Source organism: Heptranchias perlo, chromosome 7 (genome assembly GCF_035084215.1).
Source record: "Heptranchias perlo isolate sHepPer1 chromosome 7, sHepPer1.hap1, whole genome shotgun sequence".
Taxonomy (NCBI): Eukaryota; Metazoa; Chordata; class Chondrichthyes; order Hexanchiformes; family Hexanchidae; genus Heptranchias; species Heptranchias perlo.
Genome location: NC_090331.1, coordinates 72498686 through 72518114, shown reverse-complemented (window position 1 = coordinate 72518114; position 19429 = coordinate 72498686). Strand labels below are relative to the sequence as shown.

At 47.8% G+C, this 19429-nt stretch overlaps 1 protein-coding gene across 1 annotated transcript; it reads left to right on the top strand.

Moving 5' to 3' along the window:
* The first annotated feature begins 477 nt into the window (after positions 1-477).
* LOC137324028 (gamma-crystallin S-1-like) lies at positions 478-10588 on the top strand. The gene is made up of 3 exons (XM_067988198.1): positions 478-540; positions 8286-8528; positions 10313-10588. Exons 1-3 carry the CDS (start codon positions 478-480, stop codon positions 10586-10588), a joined length of 582 nt encoding a protein of 193 aa, XP_067844299.1.
* Positions 10589-19429: the final 8841 nt, after the last annotated feature.

Sequence of the window (19429 nt, the reverse complement as noted above, 5' to 3'; positions counted from 1 at the left end):
GCGGGCAGGGCAGCTCAGGAAAACATAACTGGCTGACCTATTATAAGCCTGAGAAACAGTAAAAAAGAAACCCCTTACACATACCTGGGCAATTTTCCACATTGTCAGATAGATACGAATGTTGCAGCTGTACTTGAACAGCTTGGCTCGAGGTACGGCTAGTTCTGGAGCATAAGTCTTCAGCACTACGTTCGGGATGTTGTAGGGGCCCATAGCCTTTGTTGTATCCAGTGCACTCAGCCGTTTCTTGATATCATGTATCAATTTACACAAGAGCTGCTTGGTGACTTCAGTTAGGAGAGAATCAGCAGCTTCAATAGATGTCACTGAACGATCTCTTGCTTTTCAGAAACATCATCTGTAACCTTTCTTAAGCTCCCTTCTCACCAGGAGGCAGTCTTTCTAGACACTGAACATTTATAGTTTCTTCACTAATATGATCTTTTTATATTCCAGTACAGAGGTGGAAACTACAGAATGAGGATTTACGAGAGGTCTGACTTTGGAGGACAGATGATGGAATTCACGGATAGCTGGCCTGTAAGATTCTCAAAATTCACAGATTCCCCCAAAACACGGAGGAAAACCCGAAAGAAAAGGACTTTGGACTCTGTTCTAACCATTTCAGGGTGATGAAATATTGGGCCGACTCACACACGCACCGCACCAGGAAGCATCAACCAGGGAAAAGTACTTTTCGTGGAATCCACGTCCTTTAAGGGACTCGCTTCCTCGTAGGGGCGACTGTAAGAATTCTGGGAATTCACCTTTTCCCTGAGTATGGAAAACTTTGGCCATTGACTAAAATCCTAAGATGGAAGTATAGGTGAGACGTCACCAGACGAATCAACAACACACATAGTGGAATGTGGGAGAATTACTGCTTCAGGCATGTCTCTGTTTTAATGCAAAACCTACAGCAGGTGGTCAACACTCAACACTAATTCGAAAGGCAGTCGGCCATTGGTGGGGCCATGTCTTTGTTTTAAAGCAAAACCGATCAACACCTAGAAAGTTGGATACAAAAGGAAGCCTGTATACCAGTTGATAAGCAAATCGGAATTAAAACAATGACCCATCGGGAGAAGCAATTGCAACATCAAAAGCCATCAAAGATTCTTAAGGACTTTGTAAGAACTGTTTAAACAGACATGAAGTTCTTTTTTTAAGTGATGAAGACCATTATAAGAGAGGGATATAGAAGTGGAAACTCGAAACCTTGCTCGCTCTCTCTGGCTCTTGCTGGCTCTTGTGTTCTGCTTCTCTTGTTCTGCCTGTCTCTGGAAGGAGAGCAGCTTCCAGCGAAACCAACGATCCCTACATGAGAGAACCGGTCAGCCAGACCTGCAAGTGCAAAGGATTGTTCAGTTCAGGTCAGCCAGGAGTTCGACAGCTCGGGAGGCGACAGTTCAACAAGGCGAGGGGGTAACAGAGAAAAGGTCAGCAGCTCGAGAAGCAGGCCGACACACAAGAAGAAACCAGCGCAACAGTCCCAGTGACCATCAGACACCTCGTGGCAACAAGGGCCTTACGAAACAACCAACCGAATATTGCCACCAACCAACCGGGTAATATTGGGCCACCGCAACCAAAGAAAACCAACTCTGGAGAAAACCGAAGATCCGCAAAGTTTCCATTCTACGATCTATTCCTGACTTACCTCTGGGTGAACTACTGTCAAGGATTCGTTTGGTGAACATTATCTTTGGTCCTTTAGATTCCAACTTAGCTAGTACAGTGGGATTGGGAGGGGTGAGGTATCTTTCTACTGTAATTTCCCTCATGTGTTCCCAATTTTATTAGAATGTTAAGATTGTTGTGTTGTATTTTCTCTCTTGAATAAAGATCAAAGTTTCTTGCACCAAAACCAGTTGTCTGCTGTACTTTGTCACAACCCCCAAATAAGTCCAAGGTCTAGAACCCAGGGAGTTGGAGCGATTCGAACCGCTCAGAAGTCAGAGGTGAAGCTGACACACACCACCATCCCCTACAGAACATCTGTCTACGATCGTTTCAGCTACCGTGACATTCACTCCTGCCATGTGATGGACGGTTACTGGACCTTCTATGAACAACCCAACTACAGAGGCCGTCAGTACTTCATGAGGCCCGGTGAATACAGGAGATTCAGTGACTGGGGAGGTTACAGATCAACTATCGGATCTTTCAGGTGCATGAGGGACTTCGAGATTGTTTTTAAAAAACATGATTTTGTCCGTCTGAAATAGTCTTAAGATTAATAAAATCTCCTCTACTTAACAAACCAGTTTGTCATTTATGTTTGGATGATGGTGGAAATCACAGAGAAATCTCACAGAAATCTCAGGCTGGGGTTTCATGCTGAATATTTTACCTCTTTGATCTCAGTTCATGAATTTATTTCAATTTAGTAAATGCAGATTTCGGCCATGACCATGTATCAATTCTAAAGTATCTAATCTAAGGGGTGTGACTGCCTCCTGGAGCAAAAGGTCCAGGTAGCTTTCTCCCTCCCTGATGTCTCGCAACATCCGCAGCTCGAACTCCAGCTCCTCAACTCGAGGCCGAAGTTCCTCGAGCCGCAGACACTTACTGCAGATGTAGTCACCCTGGACAAAAATGTCCATAAGCTCCCACATATTGCAGCAGGAACACATCTCTTGTTCTCCCATTATTTTATTTATTGAATTAATTTAGAGTTAATCAAATTATTTACCTTGTTTAATTTATTAGATTAATTCAATTAAGTTTAGTTTTTAAAATTTAGTTAGAGCAATATGTTAACTCAAAACTAAGCCCACAGTCACTACCAATCACTTACCTGCCTCACCTGCGACGTCACACTGCAGTTTTCTCTGGTTGCAGGTCTGCTGAAAAAAATAAGCTTCGACAAGTATATAAAAAGGAAGAGGGGAGCTAAAGTAAACATTGGTCCCTTGGAGGATGAGACTGGGGAAATAATAATGGAAAACAAGGAAATGGCAGAGGAATTGAACAGATATTTTGTCAGGAACCAGTTTAATCCAGCTAACCAATTAACTAACTACAGCAGCTCTCCAGTTGGAGAGCTTGCTTCTTTGGGCTCGATTTTAGGGTCGGGTTTCCTGCGGGTTTCCAGCGTGGGGGCCCCGAAAATCCCGATATGAGGTCACGTGACCGGATCGCGCCGCGATCCCGACCACTTCCGGGTTCCCCGATGACGTGCGGGGCTGCGTCCGTGGCCCCCGCTGGTGGGAATCCCGCAGGCAATTAAAGCCAGCGGGGTTCCACTTGAGAGTACTTACCTTGCTTGTTGAGGTCAGTTAATGAGCTGAATCAGCTGTCAAAAGAGGAAGTGTGGGATTTTACCTGCATCGCAGACTGTTTCACACACTGGGGGAAACAGTCTCTCTCCAACCAGGCGTGTTGCAGCCAGCAGCCTGTGGCAGCTGCCAAAGTGCACTCCACAGGGGAGAGCCCTCACCCACGCAGGAGGCCACCGCCTCACATAGGGCAACCCCTGCCCTCCACCACCCCCCGCCAAGCCAGAGGACAGACCGACACGAAACCGCAGCCCCAGTCCGAGGAACCACCCAACTACCCTGCACAACCCCTCAGACCAACACCTGCCAAATGGGTGGTGCGTGGACACCCTCGGAGGACGAACAGCATGACCAGCCCCAGCAGCCTCGCAGTCCACGCCGTCCGCCGCAGAGACGTGGAGCCCCCCAACACGGTGTGGTTGCACGCCCCCCTGCACAGCAGGAGGGAGGGCTACCGCAGAGAGAGATGCGTCGCAGAGGGCACTACCCTCACCACAGGGTCCACAGACCGAGGCGCAGCTCCCCGGACCTCTAACAGCAGCAGTGCACAGGGAGGCGCAGATTCGCTCGACATGTAATCGTGGAGATCTGCAGGCTCTTTCATGCCGAGCTGCTCCTGGCTGGCCCCAGCACCAAGTGCTTCCCTGTCGCTGCCAAAGTCACCACTGCCCTCCACAACTTCTCCTCCGCATCCTTCCAGGGTGCAGCCGGCAACACTGCCGATGTCTCTCAGTCGTCTGCGCGGAAGAGCCCTGCAAATACACCTGCACCGACTCTGCAGTAACACGATGGGTGGCATCAGTGGTGGGTCCTCATAGTGATAACCAGGAGCGGGCATTATTGGACACAACAGACAGGATTCGCGGAGACATGGCAGTGGTGGTGTCAATATAACGTGTGCTGTTTGTTGCTCTGAAATTCAATATAGGTAACACCCATGGCAAACCCTCAGACACCCTTGTGCACCCCCTTCATGCTCACGAAACATTTGCCTTACGCTGCCTACTGCACATATGTGATGCATGCCCTGTGGCTGCAGCACAGGTGGTGGCAGGTTGAGTGAGGCTGGCCGTGAGGGAGATGCACGAGAGGGTGAGTATGGGATAGAGCCATGAGATTGTATGAGGATTGGGTCGCGTGTTAGTGGCAGGATGAGTACTGGCGAGGTGAGTAGGTGGAGGTAAGATGAGGATGGGGTTTGAGTGGGTATGAGGGGTGATGTGGCAGAGTAGTGTTGGCGGTGCCAAACGAGATGTGGGATTGGGTCAGTGTTGTGGCAGATGGAGTGTAGGGGAAAGACTTCGTGTTCTCACTGTGGCTGACCTACTGAGGTCATTGCAGCGCCTCCTGCACTGTATTCAGGTGGGCGATATGTTGGTTGCGCAGGTGACCTCCTCTGCCACCTCGAGCCAGGCCTTCTTGGTGGCAGAGGCTGGCCGCTTCCTCCCGCCCGCCGGGTGGAAGATCTCTGTCTTCGCCCTCCTCCTCACCCCATCTGATGATACCTGGGGTGAGGCATCATTAAACTGGGAGCAGCCTTCCCCCTGGGCTGCTCCATGCTGAAATTTGTTCCATTGGTTGCAGCATCTGTCAGTGGAGGACTGCCCCTTTAACTGGAGAGCCTCCAGCTGACAGATCGTACTGCGCATGCGCAGCCCGCCCGATGCGCAGACCAGCAGCGTGGACCCCGGAGGAGCGGGTAATTGATTCCTATTAGTGTGTTGCCTGCTACGATCGCGCGGGCAACCCACTAATTTCACCGAGCGTGTTGACCACGCACCCGAAACCCAACCCGCCGGAAACCCGCAGGCCTGGTAACATCGAGCCCTTTGTCTCTGCTGAAGACTGACAAACTTAAAAATTTAAAGTTTAAAATTGAACTTAAACAGTCGATCATACTTAACAGTTAATAGCAATTAACACTAGATTTTAAAAGATTTTAAACTAGATTTTATACAAGTCAAAACTCAGGAGGAATAATATTTCCAGGGTACGTCTTGGATGGGCTGCAAGAAGGATTTTTAATGAAATCCTGGCTATCTTGCAGTCAGGAAAATGACACTTCTAACGGAGAGTCGATTTGATTGAAGTGCACTCTGCTCCGACATCGCCTGGGAGACCAGCCCTGAAACCTGAGAGAGCAGGCAGTGAAAATAATGAGAAGGTTTGGATCACTGAGCTCTTCTCCACTGTGAAGGACAAGTTGTGGTCTCACAGTGGATTGATGGAGATAGCAGGAGATAACATGGCTTTGGGGAGGTAGGATAGGTCCAGTTGTGATGCTCCAGCCATCATGCATGTGGGGCAGGCTTGATGGACCTGCTGGCCTTTTCCTACCCTTCATTTTTGTATGCTCGTATGTTTTCTGGAACCACTTATTGCCATTAATACATAGAATGGTTTCCAGAGTTAAATATTAAGCAGAATATGTATAATTGGCCAAGTCACTGGTGTGTTGTGGATTAACATTGTACAATATTGAAAATCTAGATGTCGAATTTCACTTCCTGTATTCTTTATTTTTACTTATGAGGGGCACAAAGTCAATTCCATCCTGAAAATTTTGTTTATTCCATGACTTAGTTTAAAGATGTCGTGATTTATCTGACAGTGCTGCTTCTTAACTACCCCGAGTACAAAAGTTGCTAATTTGGTAAAATACAAATTAATGAATCACAGGAGATTCTGTTATTGCACTCACTCAGGTAAGGTGCACATTTCACTATTTGCCAAATCAATCACAACTCTGCTACTGGTTCCTTGTTGGAATGCAACCTCAGTCATATTTTTATTAAAAGACATAATTGATATTCTTTATTGAAGTAATCTTCCTCAGGTCAGTGACATTAACAATGACCAATAATAAATGTTTCTATCTGTATTTAATCATTGGTCTACTTACCCCCACCTTATATAAGCTTCATGATTTATGGGTCAAATACAGCAAAGGTTTGGGGCCAAAGTATCACAGCTACAATCCTCTGCACAACCTTGTTCCCAACCCAAGTTGTGCTGCTTTGAAAGAGCTCAAAATAGAACTGGATCACTCCTCAATCAACAGGAAAAGGCAGTGGGAAATTACAGTGCTCTCTGGGAAATTACAGTGATCCCTGGGACTGTGTAGTGATACCTGGGAGATCAGTGATCTCTGAAAAAATAGAGTGTGCTCTGGGAAAGTACAATGATCCCATAGAGATTAAAACGGTCAATGCAGAAGCATAATATTATCTCAGAAAGTACAGTGATCTATGGAAAAGCACAGTGATCTCTGGGAAAGTACAGTGATCTCACATCCTTGTTTCCAAGTTATCTCTAAGGAGACCTATCTGGCCTTTAACACTTTGCCGTCGGGACAAACAAAGCTGAAAGCTACTTTCAATCTCTGACGTTGTTTTCCACATCTTAACTTTCTATTGTTCTCTTCCTCATTTGAATTTTCCTATTTGTTGTCCTGAACGTTAAAATAAAAAAGCAGACAGGAAGTTTCTTTTCAAGACACTGTGTAAACCAAATAAACAAAGTATGATCTGTAATTTGTGTTAAGAGACACCACCCACAATATGTGGGAAAAGGTGAACTTGTCCACTTTGGCAGGAGGAATAGAAAAGCAGTATATTATTTAAATGGAGAGAGATTGCAGAACTCTGAGGTGCAGAGGGATCTGGGTGTCCTAGTACATGAATCTCAAAGTTAGTATGCAGGTACAGCAAGTGATTAGGAAGGCAAATGGAATGTTGTCATTTATTGCAAGGGGAATGGAATATCAAAGTAGAGATGTTTTGCTACAGTTGTACAGGGCATTGGTGAGACCACATCTAGAATACTGTGTGCAGTTTTGTTCTCCTTATTTAAGAAAGTACATAATTGCTTTGGAGGCGGTTCAGAGAAGGTTCACTCAACAGATTCCTGGGATGAGGGGGTTATCTTATGAGGAAATGTTGGACAAGTTGGGCCTGTATAGACTGGAGTATAGAAGAATGAGAGGTGATCTTATTGAAACATGTAAGATCCTGAGGGGAGCAGAAGGGGTAGAAACTGAGAGGATGTTTCCCCTTGTGGGAGAGACTCGAACTCGGGGCCACCGTTTAAAGATAAGGGGTCTCCCATTTAAGACAGAGATGGGGAGAATTTTTTTCTCGCAGAGGGTCATGAGTCTGTGGGACTCCTTTCCTCAGAGAGCGGTGGAGGCAGGGTCATTGAATATTTTTAAGGCGGAGTTAGATGGAATCCTGATTAACAAGGGTGTCAAAGGTTATAGTAGGTAGATAGGAAATTAGTGTTGAGGTCATAATCAGATCAGCCAAGATCTTATCAAATGGAAGAGCAGGCTCGAGAGGCCGAATTGCCTAATCCTGCTCTTAATTCGTGTGTTTGTATTAATATGGCTGCACATGAAGGTAATAATGTCATCAGATTGGTGCTGGCTGTGATATCATTGTCTGAAGATTTTTTGGAGGGGGCAGTGGCGCAATCTGGAAACTAAACTCACTCGCAATTATACATCAATCAGATGTGTACAAGGCAATAAATGAAGGAACATGCTCTGGATGCGTTTGTCTTTATCTCGGCTAGTTTGGCAGCAGAACCAGGCAGTTACATCAAACTATTTGAAAGAGACCTGGATCACTTTGGATCTGAGATTGTTCCAGAACTGCTTTGTTCAGCAACAATTAAAATGACAGGAAGGCAAAGAGGAAAGAATAAATGACACATCAGGAATCTTTCAGGTGTTTTTCTACAATGAATGCAACATGTGCTTTGTTGCTTTTTGCCGACTTTCAATCCTGAATCATTAGAATAACAAAGATACAGCCCAGAGAGACCTTTCTGCCCAGCATATAAATACCAAGCTGTGTGAAGCAGTGAAACATTCAGTCAGTTACTAATCTAACTGTGAGCTCAAAATGGGAAAGGCAAGGAGAACTGGTTTTATACTTTGTATTGTATCTCTTGAATCTCCTAGTTTGAGAGAATATTAATTTGCAAATCTATATCTTTCCACAGATCACCTTTTATGAGGACAGGAACTTCCAGGGTCGGCACTACGAGTGCAGTACTGACTATGCTGACCTGTCCTCTTACTTCAGCCGCTGTAACTCCATCCGTGTTGAGAGTGACTGGTGGGTGCTGTATGAGAGACCCAATTACATGGGATACCAGTATGTTCTGAGCAAGGGAGAATATCCTGACTACCAGCGCTGGATGGGATTCAATGACAGCATCGGGTCATGTCGCACCTACCCATATGTAAGTTACCTTTGATGGTTTGTATATTTTACCCAGATTGAGGACAAGTTAATGACAACTTGCTGAGCAATTGAGTTTGTCAATGTCAACTGGGGAAACACTTCAGCTTTTTTCACATGTAGTAAAGCTTTGTGCGTATTATATCTAAATGACCTGATTTTTCTGATAATAATAAAGATACACAGCTTGGTTCTTAAGAGTATAATTATGCAAACTTAAAAGAGCTGAATTCCAGAGGTGATGATGGCCCTTGACATCAAGGCAGCATTTAACCGAGCGTGGCACCAAGGAGCCCGAGTAAAATTGAAGTCAATGGGAATCAGGGGAAAACTCTGCAGTGGCTGGAGTCATGCCTGGCACAAATGAAGATGGTAGTGGTTGTTGGAGGCTTATCATCTCAGCCCCAGGTCATTGCTGCATGAGTTCCTCAGGGCAGTGTCGTGGGCCAAACCATCTTCAACTGCTTCATAAATGACCTTCCCTCCATCATAAGGTCAGAAATGGTGATGTTCGCTGATGATTGCACAGTGTTCAGTTCCATTCGCAACCTCTCAGATAATGATGAAGTCCAAGCCTGCATGCAGCAAGGCCTGGACAACATCCCCGTTGGGGCTGTTAAGTGGCAAGTAACATTCATACCAGACAAGTGCTAGGCAAAGATCATCTCCAACAACTGAGAGTCTAACCACCTCCACTTGACAGCAATTATCATTGCTGGATCCCCCACCATTAACATCCTGGGGGTCACCATTGACCAGAAATTTAATTGGACCAGCATACATAACTACTGTGGCTACAAGAGCAGGTAAGGGGCTGGATATTTTGCGGCAATGGACTCACCTCCTGACTCCCCAAAGCCTTTCCACCATCTACAAGGCACAAGTCAGGAGTGTGATGCAATACTCTCCACTTGCCTGGATGAGTGCAGCTGCAACAACACTCAAGAAGTTCGACAACATCCAGGACAAAGCAGCCCGCTTGATTGGCACCCCATCCACCACCCTGAACATTCACTCCCTTCACCACCGGCGCACTGTGGCTGCAGTGTGTACCATCTACAGGATGCATTGCAGCAACTCGCCAAGGCTTCTTCGACAGCACCTCCCAAACCTGCGGCCTCCACCACCTGGAAGGACGAGGGCAGCAGACACATGGGATCAGCACCACCTGCACGTTCCCCTCCAAGTCACACACAATCCTGACTTGGAAATATATCGCTGTTCCTTCATCGTCGCTGGGTCAAAATCCTGGAATTCCCTACCTAATAGCACTGTGGGAGAACCTTCACCACACGGACTGCAGCGGTTCGAGAAGGCGGCTCACCACCACCTTCTCAAGGGCAATTAGGGATTGTTAATAAATGCTGGCCTTGCCATCGCTGCCTATATCTTTGAACCAATATAAAAAAAACTGGATAACATATGATCTGTGCAACAGTCTGAAGTTTCAATAAGATACGGGAATATAATTGGATGAATTAGTTCACAACAATTAACCAATTAGAATTGAATGCCTAATTGTTTGATTGGAAGTTTGGAATGTAAAAACACCACCTACAGCGAGTCTCAGAACTTAGGCATCTTATCTTATCATTTACACAAGAGCTGCTTGGTGACTTCAGTTAGGAGAGAATCAGTTGCTTCAATAGATGTCACTGAACGGTCTCTTGCTTTTCAGAAACATCATCTGTAACCTTTCTTAAGCTCCCTTCTCAACAGGAGGCTGTCTTCCTAGACACTGAACATTTATAGTTTCTTCACTAATATGATCTTTTTATATTACAGTACAGAGGTGGAAACTACAGAATGAGGATTTACGAGAGGCCTGACTTTGGAGGACAGATGATGGAATTCATGGATGACTGTCCATCTGTCTACGATTGTTTCCGCTACCGTGACATTCACTCCTGCCATGTGATGGACGGTTACTGGACCTTCTATGAACATCCCAACTACAGAGGCCGTCAGTACTTCATGAGACCCGGTGAATACAGGAGATTCAGTGACTGGGGTGGCTACAGATCAACTATCGGATCTTTCAGGCGCATGAGGGACTTCTAGATTGTTCTTGAGAAACATGATTTTGTCTCTCTGAAATGGTCTTAAGATTAATAAAATCTCCTCTACTTAACAAACAAGTTTGTCATTTATATTTGGATAATGGTGAAAATCACAGAGAAATCTCACGGAAATCTCAGGCTGGGGTCTCATGCCGAGTATTTTACCTCTTGGATTTCAGCTAATGAATTGATTTCAATTCAGTGAATGCAGATTGAAGAATGAATGTTGTCCATGAGACTGACAATACAATGCACGGACTTCATGAAAGTGAGCATCAAAATGTAAGTCACTATGAATGAGGGCTGCTTGTCCCATGAATGAAATCCAAGGTTCTCATTTCTATATCATCTCAGTTGACTAATGGAAACCTGGAATAAGAATCAGGCACTTTTAAAGTAAAAGTATCCACAGTATTTAGTCCAGCTTCACTCTCGTCCTCAACTCCAATGGAATGTAACTGCTTTTGAAAGTAAAAACATTGAAAATCACATCAGAAAACAATATTATTGTGAAATCCATTTCCAATGTTCACCATTTCAGCTTTGAAGTGGATATATTGCTCATGTAGAAATGCAAAAATCGCGTTTGATTCAATGCTGTAATTGGACACACGCTCATGGTTCTCAATGTAAGTCAGTTAACATAGAAACATCGAAAAAAGGAGCAGGAGTAGGCCATTCGGTCGTTCGAGCCTGCTCTGACATTCAATATGCTCATGGCTGATCCTCCACTTCAATACCATATTCCCGCTCTCTCCCCATACACTGTGATGCCTTTTGCATCTCGAAATCTATCGAGCTTCTTCTTAAATATATTCAGTGACTTGGCCTGCACAGTCTTCTGTCGTAGAGAATTCCACAGGTTCACCACCCTCTGAGTGAAGAAATTTCTCCTCATCTCAGTCCTAAATGTCCGACCCCGTATCCTGAGACTGTGACCCCTCGTTCTGGATCCCACAGCCAGGGGAAACATCCTCCCTGCTCCAGTCTGTCTAGCCCTGTCAGAATTTTATACGTTTCAATGAGATCCGCCCTCACTCTTCTAAACTCGAGTGAATACAGGCCGAGTCGACCCAATCTCTCCTCATATGACAGTTCTGCCATCCCAGGAATCAGTCTGGTGAACTTTCGCTGCACTCCCTCTATGGCAAGTAGATCCTTTCTTCAGTAAGGAGACCAAAACTGCACACTATACTCCAGGTGTGGTCTCACCAAGGCCCTGTATAACTGCAGTAAGACATCCTTGCTCCTGTACTTAAATCCTCTTGCAATGAAGGCTAACATACCATTTGCCTTCCTAACTGCTTGCTGCAACTGCAAGTTTGCTTTCAGTGACTGGTGTACAAGGACACCCAGGTTCCTTTGTACATCAACCATTTCCCAATCTATCACCATTGAAATAATAATCTGCCTTTCTGTTTCTCCTTCCGAAGTGGATAACTTCACATTTTTCCACATTATACTTTGCCCACTCACTCAACTTGTTCAAATTGCCTTGAAGCCTCTTTGCATCCTCCTCACAACTCACGATCCCACCTAGTTTTGTGTTGTCAGCAAACTTAGAAATATTATATTTGCTTCCCTCTTCCAAATCATTGATAAAAATTGTCAATAGCTGTGGCCCGAGCACTGATCCCTGAGGTACCCCACTAGTCACTGCCTGCCACCCCAAAAAAGACCCATTTATTCCGACTCTCTGTTTCCTATCTGTTAACCAATTTTCAATACATGCCAGGATATTACAACCAATCCCCTGTGCTTTAAATTTGCCCACTAACCTCTTGAAGGGATTCGCAAAATTTCACATGTTCCCCCCACCCCGAAGATTTATTGGAGTTATTAAAGAAACCCTGGTGTGACTGTTTTAAAAAAATCCAAGGTCTCTCAAAATGGCTGCAGTCAGACACATGGCCGAGGACCGGCAGATTTGAAATTGCATTCTCAACAACTCGACAGGCTTCGTGTCTCAGACAGGTTTCTTTAAACAATGCAGCTGCATTCTAGCCCTGAGGCAAGCTATCAACATGGCCGGCCAACACATCAAAATTCGAGCAGGAAGTGATCGCAGGACAAAAGGTGAACCATCAAGGTACATTCGGAACAATGGTAAAGCAGTTAGCGAACAGATCGATACAGGAAATGGCCATTAATGTAAATGGGCCAGAGATGGGGTCCTTTGTCTTACGTTTCGTGCTTAAATCAAACAATGAAGCAAGCTGATAAGGTATGAAAAAAACCTGTTACCAAGAGGGTATAACTGGGGCTGCCCAGTATCTCTCTTGCTCTTCTCTCTTCGCCTCTTGGCCCTGTCCTGTCTGTCTGCTAGCAACTAAGAAGGAAGGCCATTCAGTAAACCTTGCAACCACATGTCGACGGCAGCAGCAGGCACAGGGGCCAGGCCTTTTCATCTGTTTTCACCGGTGAGCATTAATTTTCTGGCCGCCACAAGACAACCTAGCATAAGTGTAAGGTTGGGGGTTAAGGGATATTGCTAAACTTGTGATTTTAGAATTTTCCCTCGATGTGTCCGTTTCTTTCAACCCGATAAGTGTAAGACTGTATTACATCCATAGCGATTTCTTTATCTTCTGTATTATACTGTTCACTTTATAGTTTTAGTTTTCTTATTAATAAACATTGGTTTTCCTTGTACCAATCCACTGGTCTGTTTGTCTGTCTTTGTTACCACTCGATAAGTCCTCAGCTCAGAATCAGGAAGGGGTAAGCGATTCGCAACCGCACTGCGGGCAGGGCAGCTCAGGAAAACATAACTGGCTGACCTATTATAAGCCCGAGTAACATTAAAAAAAGGAAACACCTTACAGAAATGGCGAGTCAGGCAGGAGCTGAGGCGAAAGTGTGTAACAAGGCAGACAGTGGTGCGGAGGAGGAATCCGCAATGGAGATAAGGTTGTCTGCCTATGTGTGCGGCAAGGTAAATATCGCGAAAAAGTGGGTGGGCGATATGTTAAAGGCCGAGCGTCCCATAGATGCAGCCATCCAGTGAACAGCAAGTAAACAGTATAAGAAAGGTATTGAGAAGGCGGTCTGGCTCTTGTGTTTTAAAAAGCAGGTCTTGGTACCAGACCGTGCTGTAGCAGTACAAGCAGCCAAGATTAAACAGTTGACCCTAGAGCTGCAGGGAAAGACAGCAGCGGAAGAGAAAGGGGTAGCAGCGCTCCAGGCAATTAGCCAAGAAAGGGCGCAGATGGCAAGGGACCACCAGGCAAAGGTAGAGCGCCTGGAATACCAGATCGCTGAGCTCAAAAGTAGCGCTAGAGGTAGAATGGAACACCTGGAATACCAGGTCAGAGAGGCGAGAGGCAGTGAGGTGAGGTTAATGGATAAGATCCACAGCCTCACGCAAGAATTAAAAGAGCAGGAGGAGAAAGTAGGCGAGGTAAAGGCAGCATATAAGCTGGCCTGCACCCAGGGGTTTGAGGACGCAGATCATGGCCCCTGCAGGCAAGAAATAGAACGTTTGGGCATGGCCTTAGCGAGGGCGAAGGGCATGGTATGCCTCCTTAGCCCGAAGGCGGGCCAGTCGGATTTTACCGGCAATCCAAGCAGGGAAGTCCCACAGGCAGCTCCCAGAACGACACTGGTTAGGGAACCAGAGGCTTCACGGCCACCACCCATAGCCCCGAGTTTTCAGGAGGTCTGGCAGCAAGGGGGGGTGGAGGATGAAGCTTTAGGGGAGACCCAGCAATTCCTGGTAGATAGACCAGGATCGGGACCAGTGTACCCCCTCCGACAACGGAGGTACGGCCCGCCCGCCGATGGCGAGGACCTAGGGGCCATCCAGAACCAGTTTGTAGTGCCGCATGGCACCCCACAGCTCAGGGCCATGGTTAGCCATATCCCTAAGCTTACAGTGGAGGGAGACCCCTCTCTACACTTCCGTGAGATAGAGCAGGCAGCGTGCGTTAATGACTGCGATGAAGCAGAACAAGCAAAAATGCTGCTGTTTTCTCTGGGTGGTGACCTCCTCCAAACCTTATCAGATGAGTGCAAAAGGGGGCAGAAAGATTACGAGGAGTTAAGGGAAGAGATATTGGAGGCCATGGGACTAAATGATGGGAGTCCGTTCGCCCGGGTGGGAAAAACGGTACAGCTCCCTGGGGAGTCCCCACAGGCGTTCGCAGACAGGCTGTGGCCAGTCTACCGGAGCGCATGCCCGGGAATGCCAGGGCGGACACTCCTGAACAGAGATCAATTGGCTCACTGGCTCCGCTGTCTCATGACAAACTGCCTGCCCCAAATTCGAACACGAGCTGCGGCCTGGTTTGACCCCCGTAGCCCCCAGACCACCGAGGAAACGGTGATCCGCCAGCTCACGATAGCATTTAAAAATTTCAGGGGTATCGAGACGCCCCAACCCAAGGGGAAAGTCCACGAGGTTAAATAATGGGCCCAGCATAAAAGGGAATGGCACCAGGAAGGGAATCGTCCCGCCCAGGCTAAGTTAAACTGCTTTGGGTGCGGGAAGAACGGCCACTGGCGGAAAGATTGTAAAAACCCCTGGAAGGATACTAAGGGAAAGAATCCCACCGCCCTAGCCCAAAAGGCAGCGATGGGGGAGGCAGAGGCAGGAATTGCCCCCGCTGCCATGGAGTCATTTTTTGAGGCCATGCGATCTTTTATGGCCAGCCAGGGAAGAATAGCAGCCACTACTGGTGTGGTAGCTCCCTCAGCCCCCCCTGACGATGCCCCGCTATGACTAGAGAAGAAAGCGCAGATCGGTCAGCAGGAGGTGAAATTCCTGGGCCTGACCGTCCGCGCAGGGGAAAGGGCCATAGACAAGGCTAGGAGGGAAGCGGTCCAAGAGCTATCGGTCCCCAGTACTGTGGAGGCGAAAAGGCAGGCAGCTGGGATCGAACCCGAGGTTAGAAATCCCCAGCTCCCAGCAGGTCACAGCTCACAGGCAGCACCTGCAGGAGCAGTCAGGGGAGGAGTCACACAGACCCCTGTCCAAACCACTCCCCCTCTCTTCTGGGACTCAGGTGGGGAGGAGGAGGAGCCCGAGGCAGGTAGCCCCGCCCCCGACCTAGGTTTTGAACCTGGAGAGGAAGACTCTCAGCCTCCGGCAGCAGGCAGCGAAGGGTTGCCTGTCCCCAGCTCAGACTTGGGAAGGGAGGAGCCACAGGAGAAAAGCCCCCAGCCAGCGAGGGCTGCGACCCACAGCAAGGGTCCGCTCGCCAGGGTAGCCCCACCAACAGCACTTCCTAGGAGGTCCCCTCGGACACCCCAGCCAAGGAAGACATGGTCGCCGGCTCCCCAGTTTAAAAGAGCTACCTCCCGTGCTAAAGTGAAGTCGAAAGACAAAGGTCCTCAGCCAGCAGTCGCGGGCTGTGAGGGACCGGAAGTAAAGCTCAGTACAGCCAAGCCGCAGGGAGCAGCCTGCAGCAGTCCTGACAGAATTTGAGCTGGCCGCTCGGAGACGGGCGGCGGATGTATATAACTTTAGCAGTTAAGTTTGTAGTTTTAAGTTAAGATGTATCGGTTTATTATAAGGCGTGGAACCGTAATGTAATTTTAAGATGGAACCGTTCCAGTGTTGTCTACGTGAGCCGAGGTCCAGGGACCCGCTCACACTTCACCCAAGCCAGGCAGCCTATAGGGAGCCCGGCCAGATGTTCTTTATCTTTTACAGGGAATGTTCGGAGGAGTGATCCTGCTCGCCCTGTCTGGACTGAGCCTCGCGAGAAGGGGCGACACCGAGGACCACCACATCTTCGGATGCTCTGGAAAAACGGCGCCCCTCGCCCACGATGGGAGTGGCCTACGCGAGGCGGATGAAATCACCTTGTACACTCACGAGGGGAGCTGGCCCGGATTGCTGGGGTCAAATTCGACCCAGTACTCGAGCCAGGCCGGTTTTTCATACAGGGAGACCTCCCTCCAGTGCCCGAGGATACGAATTATCACCCCAAGGATTAGCGTCACCGTGGGAAAAGGAATATGTTTGTCATGTAAAGGCAATGTTCCCCTGGATAGGTGGTGGTGGCTTAGGAAATTAAGTAAGGATATGGGGAACCCCAGGGTAGAGTGGGAAAGGTTAGGGAATAACACCCACAGGACCATCACAGGGACCCAGGGAAGGTTAAGTGTGTGCTGGGACAAATGGTGGGAACCGGATCAGGGGATCTATGTCTGTATGTGGGGTTCAGAGAAAGTCTGCCCCACAGGCATTTCCATCATTTTCCACAGCCAGTGGCAAGATAACGGGAGGGGGATGGACTGGGAATCGCGCCTGAGCGCATGCGTGATCCCATACTCCCCAATCTCGGTTAATGCCACTGAATTAGTAACCCGCCCCCGACAGCCCCTGCCCACGACTGCGACGTCACGTATTATAGTAGAGGGATGCCCCGCCACCACCAAGGGACCAGGGAATGGCTTGGTGCTAGTACCTACAGACCAGGTGCTGTATCAAGGGGTGCACGACGCGGTAGCCTCCGTGATTTTAAACCTCACCGAGATACACCTACCCGCGTGGTGCCCTACAGAGACCGCACAGTTGTATCAAGCCCTCTTAAAAGAGATGTTCCATAAATTTTATCAGTTTGATTTTTCAGACGTTGACAGAACCAGACTATACACCCACGAGCTTTTGGGCGGGATTGGGAGACAAAGAAGGGGTGTTTTTAACGATGTCTTAACTGGTTTTAACACGGGGTCTTCTGTCATCAACAGCTGAGATGACATCGAGCTGCAGACCCAGATTAATGGTTGAAAAACCCAATTAAAGAAAATATTAATCGATGCGAATAAGGTGGTGGGTTCGGAACTGCACGAAGATCAGGCCATGACTCTCCACGTAAAGGAGATCATAGCGGAGCTGGAAAAGCATGCAGAGACGGTGAATGCGCTCATTAGGGAGGGTCGGAATGCGTCAGACCAGGCAGCGCAGAATGAAGTGTGCGTGCTGTATGGGGCATGGTTGCTGGGCGAGGCCCGCAGCAATTTGGAGGATTTAAAACAAGGTTTAGTCCCCTCCTGGATCAGCAACAAACACCTCGCAGCCCTCCACCCTTTTGAGAATACATTAAGTCTGTGCCAGCTCCACGTAGCTTCTGAGGCCTACCCAGTCCCAGTGGACTGTGGGCGTTCCAACCACACCATCATAGGGATAGTTGTAAGGATGCCAGTCATGGGCGGGACGGCCCGACCCGCGCCGGTGTACAGGGTGGAGAACATTGGTGTCATTCAGGGGGGTGCACACGTTCGTTTCACAGCGGTCCCGCCCTACGTCATAAAGTGGGAGCATGGTATGACGGGTACTGACCTCTCGGGGTGCCAGAGCCGGGGATCACACATAATCCTGTGTCCCCAGCACTTGAACGCCTATTCAAAACCGCAGTGCGGGTTCAGAGCTGCTGACGCAAAGCCTATAAACTGCACCATGGAAGCCATGGCACAAGGCCATGTTCCCCCACAGGTGGCGTATATAGGAGGTGGGACATATTGCGTCACCACAGCAAGGTCTCACTACCAGCATGGTCAGCACAGCTGGTGTGCGGTGAGTGACAGCAGTTTCTGCTTTAAACCCGAGGCAGAAGTTCAAGTGGCACAGATACGAATTGTCCCCATCCCTGAACCATCCACTGTTCACCTCACTGTGAAAGAGAATTTCACCAACCTCCAAAAGTATGTAGCCCACTTTGGCTATCAGATCCCCCCCTCTCCCAGAACACCTCGTTAAATTATTAAAAGCAGTAGGGGTGTCCCAAAAACACTTTTACACGCTGGAACAGATGACTGTCCAGATAGGGGCCGATATTCTGAGTATTACGACCCCACCCTGGTGGGACATCTTTGAGAATATCGAGGTCCCCTCCTGGATTCGTCTGGCATCACACGTGCTCGTAATCTGTCAGCTCGGGATCGTCCTCTACCTGGTTTGCGTCCAGTGTCGGAATAGGGGTCTCGAGGTAGTAGTTAGAACACAAAGGGTATGGAAGGACCAGTATGCTCGGGTAGACGAAACACCCGTGTGAGTTCGGGGACGCATCCCTTGCGAGTGATGGCAGCCTGTTTCATTATTTTAATAAAGATGGTCCCTTCCGTTCGTTGTTTTCAATAAAGTAAGTTTACGTTTTGATGTTATTTTGAATAAAGATTGTTCATTGTTGTGTTGTATAGTATGCGAAATACTGTTTCATCCCAAGTGGTGCAGGGGTATTTGGACCCCTCCGTGCTGGGATTGTTGTAATTCAACCTTGTTTTCTATCCGAATGCCTGCCATACACTGGGGTTCTCTCCAAGTAAGGGAATGTATGTGTCGAGGGATTAGGGATAGGTAAATAAAGGGGAAGGTTGTTTGCGACGGTCAGAAATCTTTGCTCACCTTGCATGGACACTTCAAGCAAGTTTAAGTATCCACAGGGGGGAGTGAAGGGATTCGCAAAATTTCACATATTCCCCCCACCCCGAAGATTTATTGGAGTTATTAAAGAAACCCTGGTGTGACTGTTTTAAAAAAATCCAAGGTCTCTCAAAATGGCTGCAGTCAGACACATGGCCGAGGACCGGTAGATCCCAGCACGGAGGGGTCCAAATACCCCTGCTGGGTCAAAATCCTGGAACTCCCTTCCTAACAGCACTGTGGGAGAACCGTCACCACACGGACTGCAGCGGTTCAAGAAGGCGGCTCACCACCACCTTCTCGAGGGCAATTAGGGATGGGCAATAAATGCCGGCCTTGCCAGCGACGCCCACATCCCATGAACGAATAAAAAAAAATAAAAAAATTTGAAATTGCATTCTCAACAACTCGACAGGCTTCGTGTCTCAGACAGGTTTCTTTAAACAATGCAGCTGCATTCTAGCCCTGAGGCAA

Bases quoted from the DNA above. Each gene is read 5' to 3' on its own strand.
- LOC137324028 (XM_067988198.1), top strand. From the start codon at position 478: ATGAGGATTTACGAGAGGTCTGACTTTGGAGGACAGATGATGGAATTC. The intron at 541-8,285 runs GTAAGATTCTCA...ATCTTTCCACAG, and splicing joins AATTCACGGATAGCTGGCCT to ATCACCTTTTATGAGGACAG. The intron at 8,529-10,312 runs GTAAGTTACCTT...TTTATATTACAG, and splicing joins CATGTCGCACCTACCCATAT to TACAGAGGTGGAAACTACAG.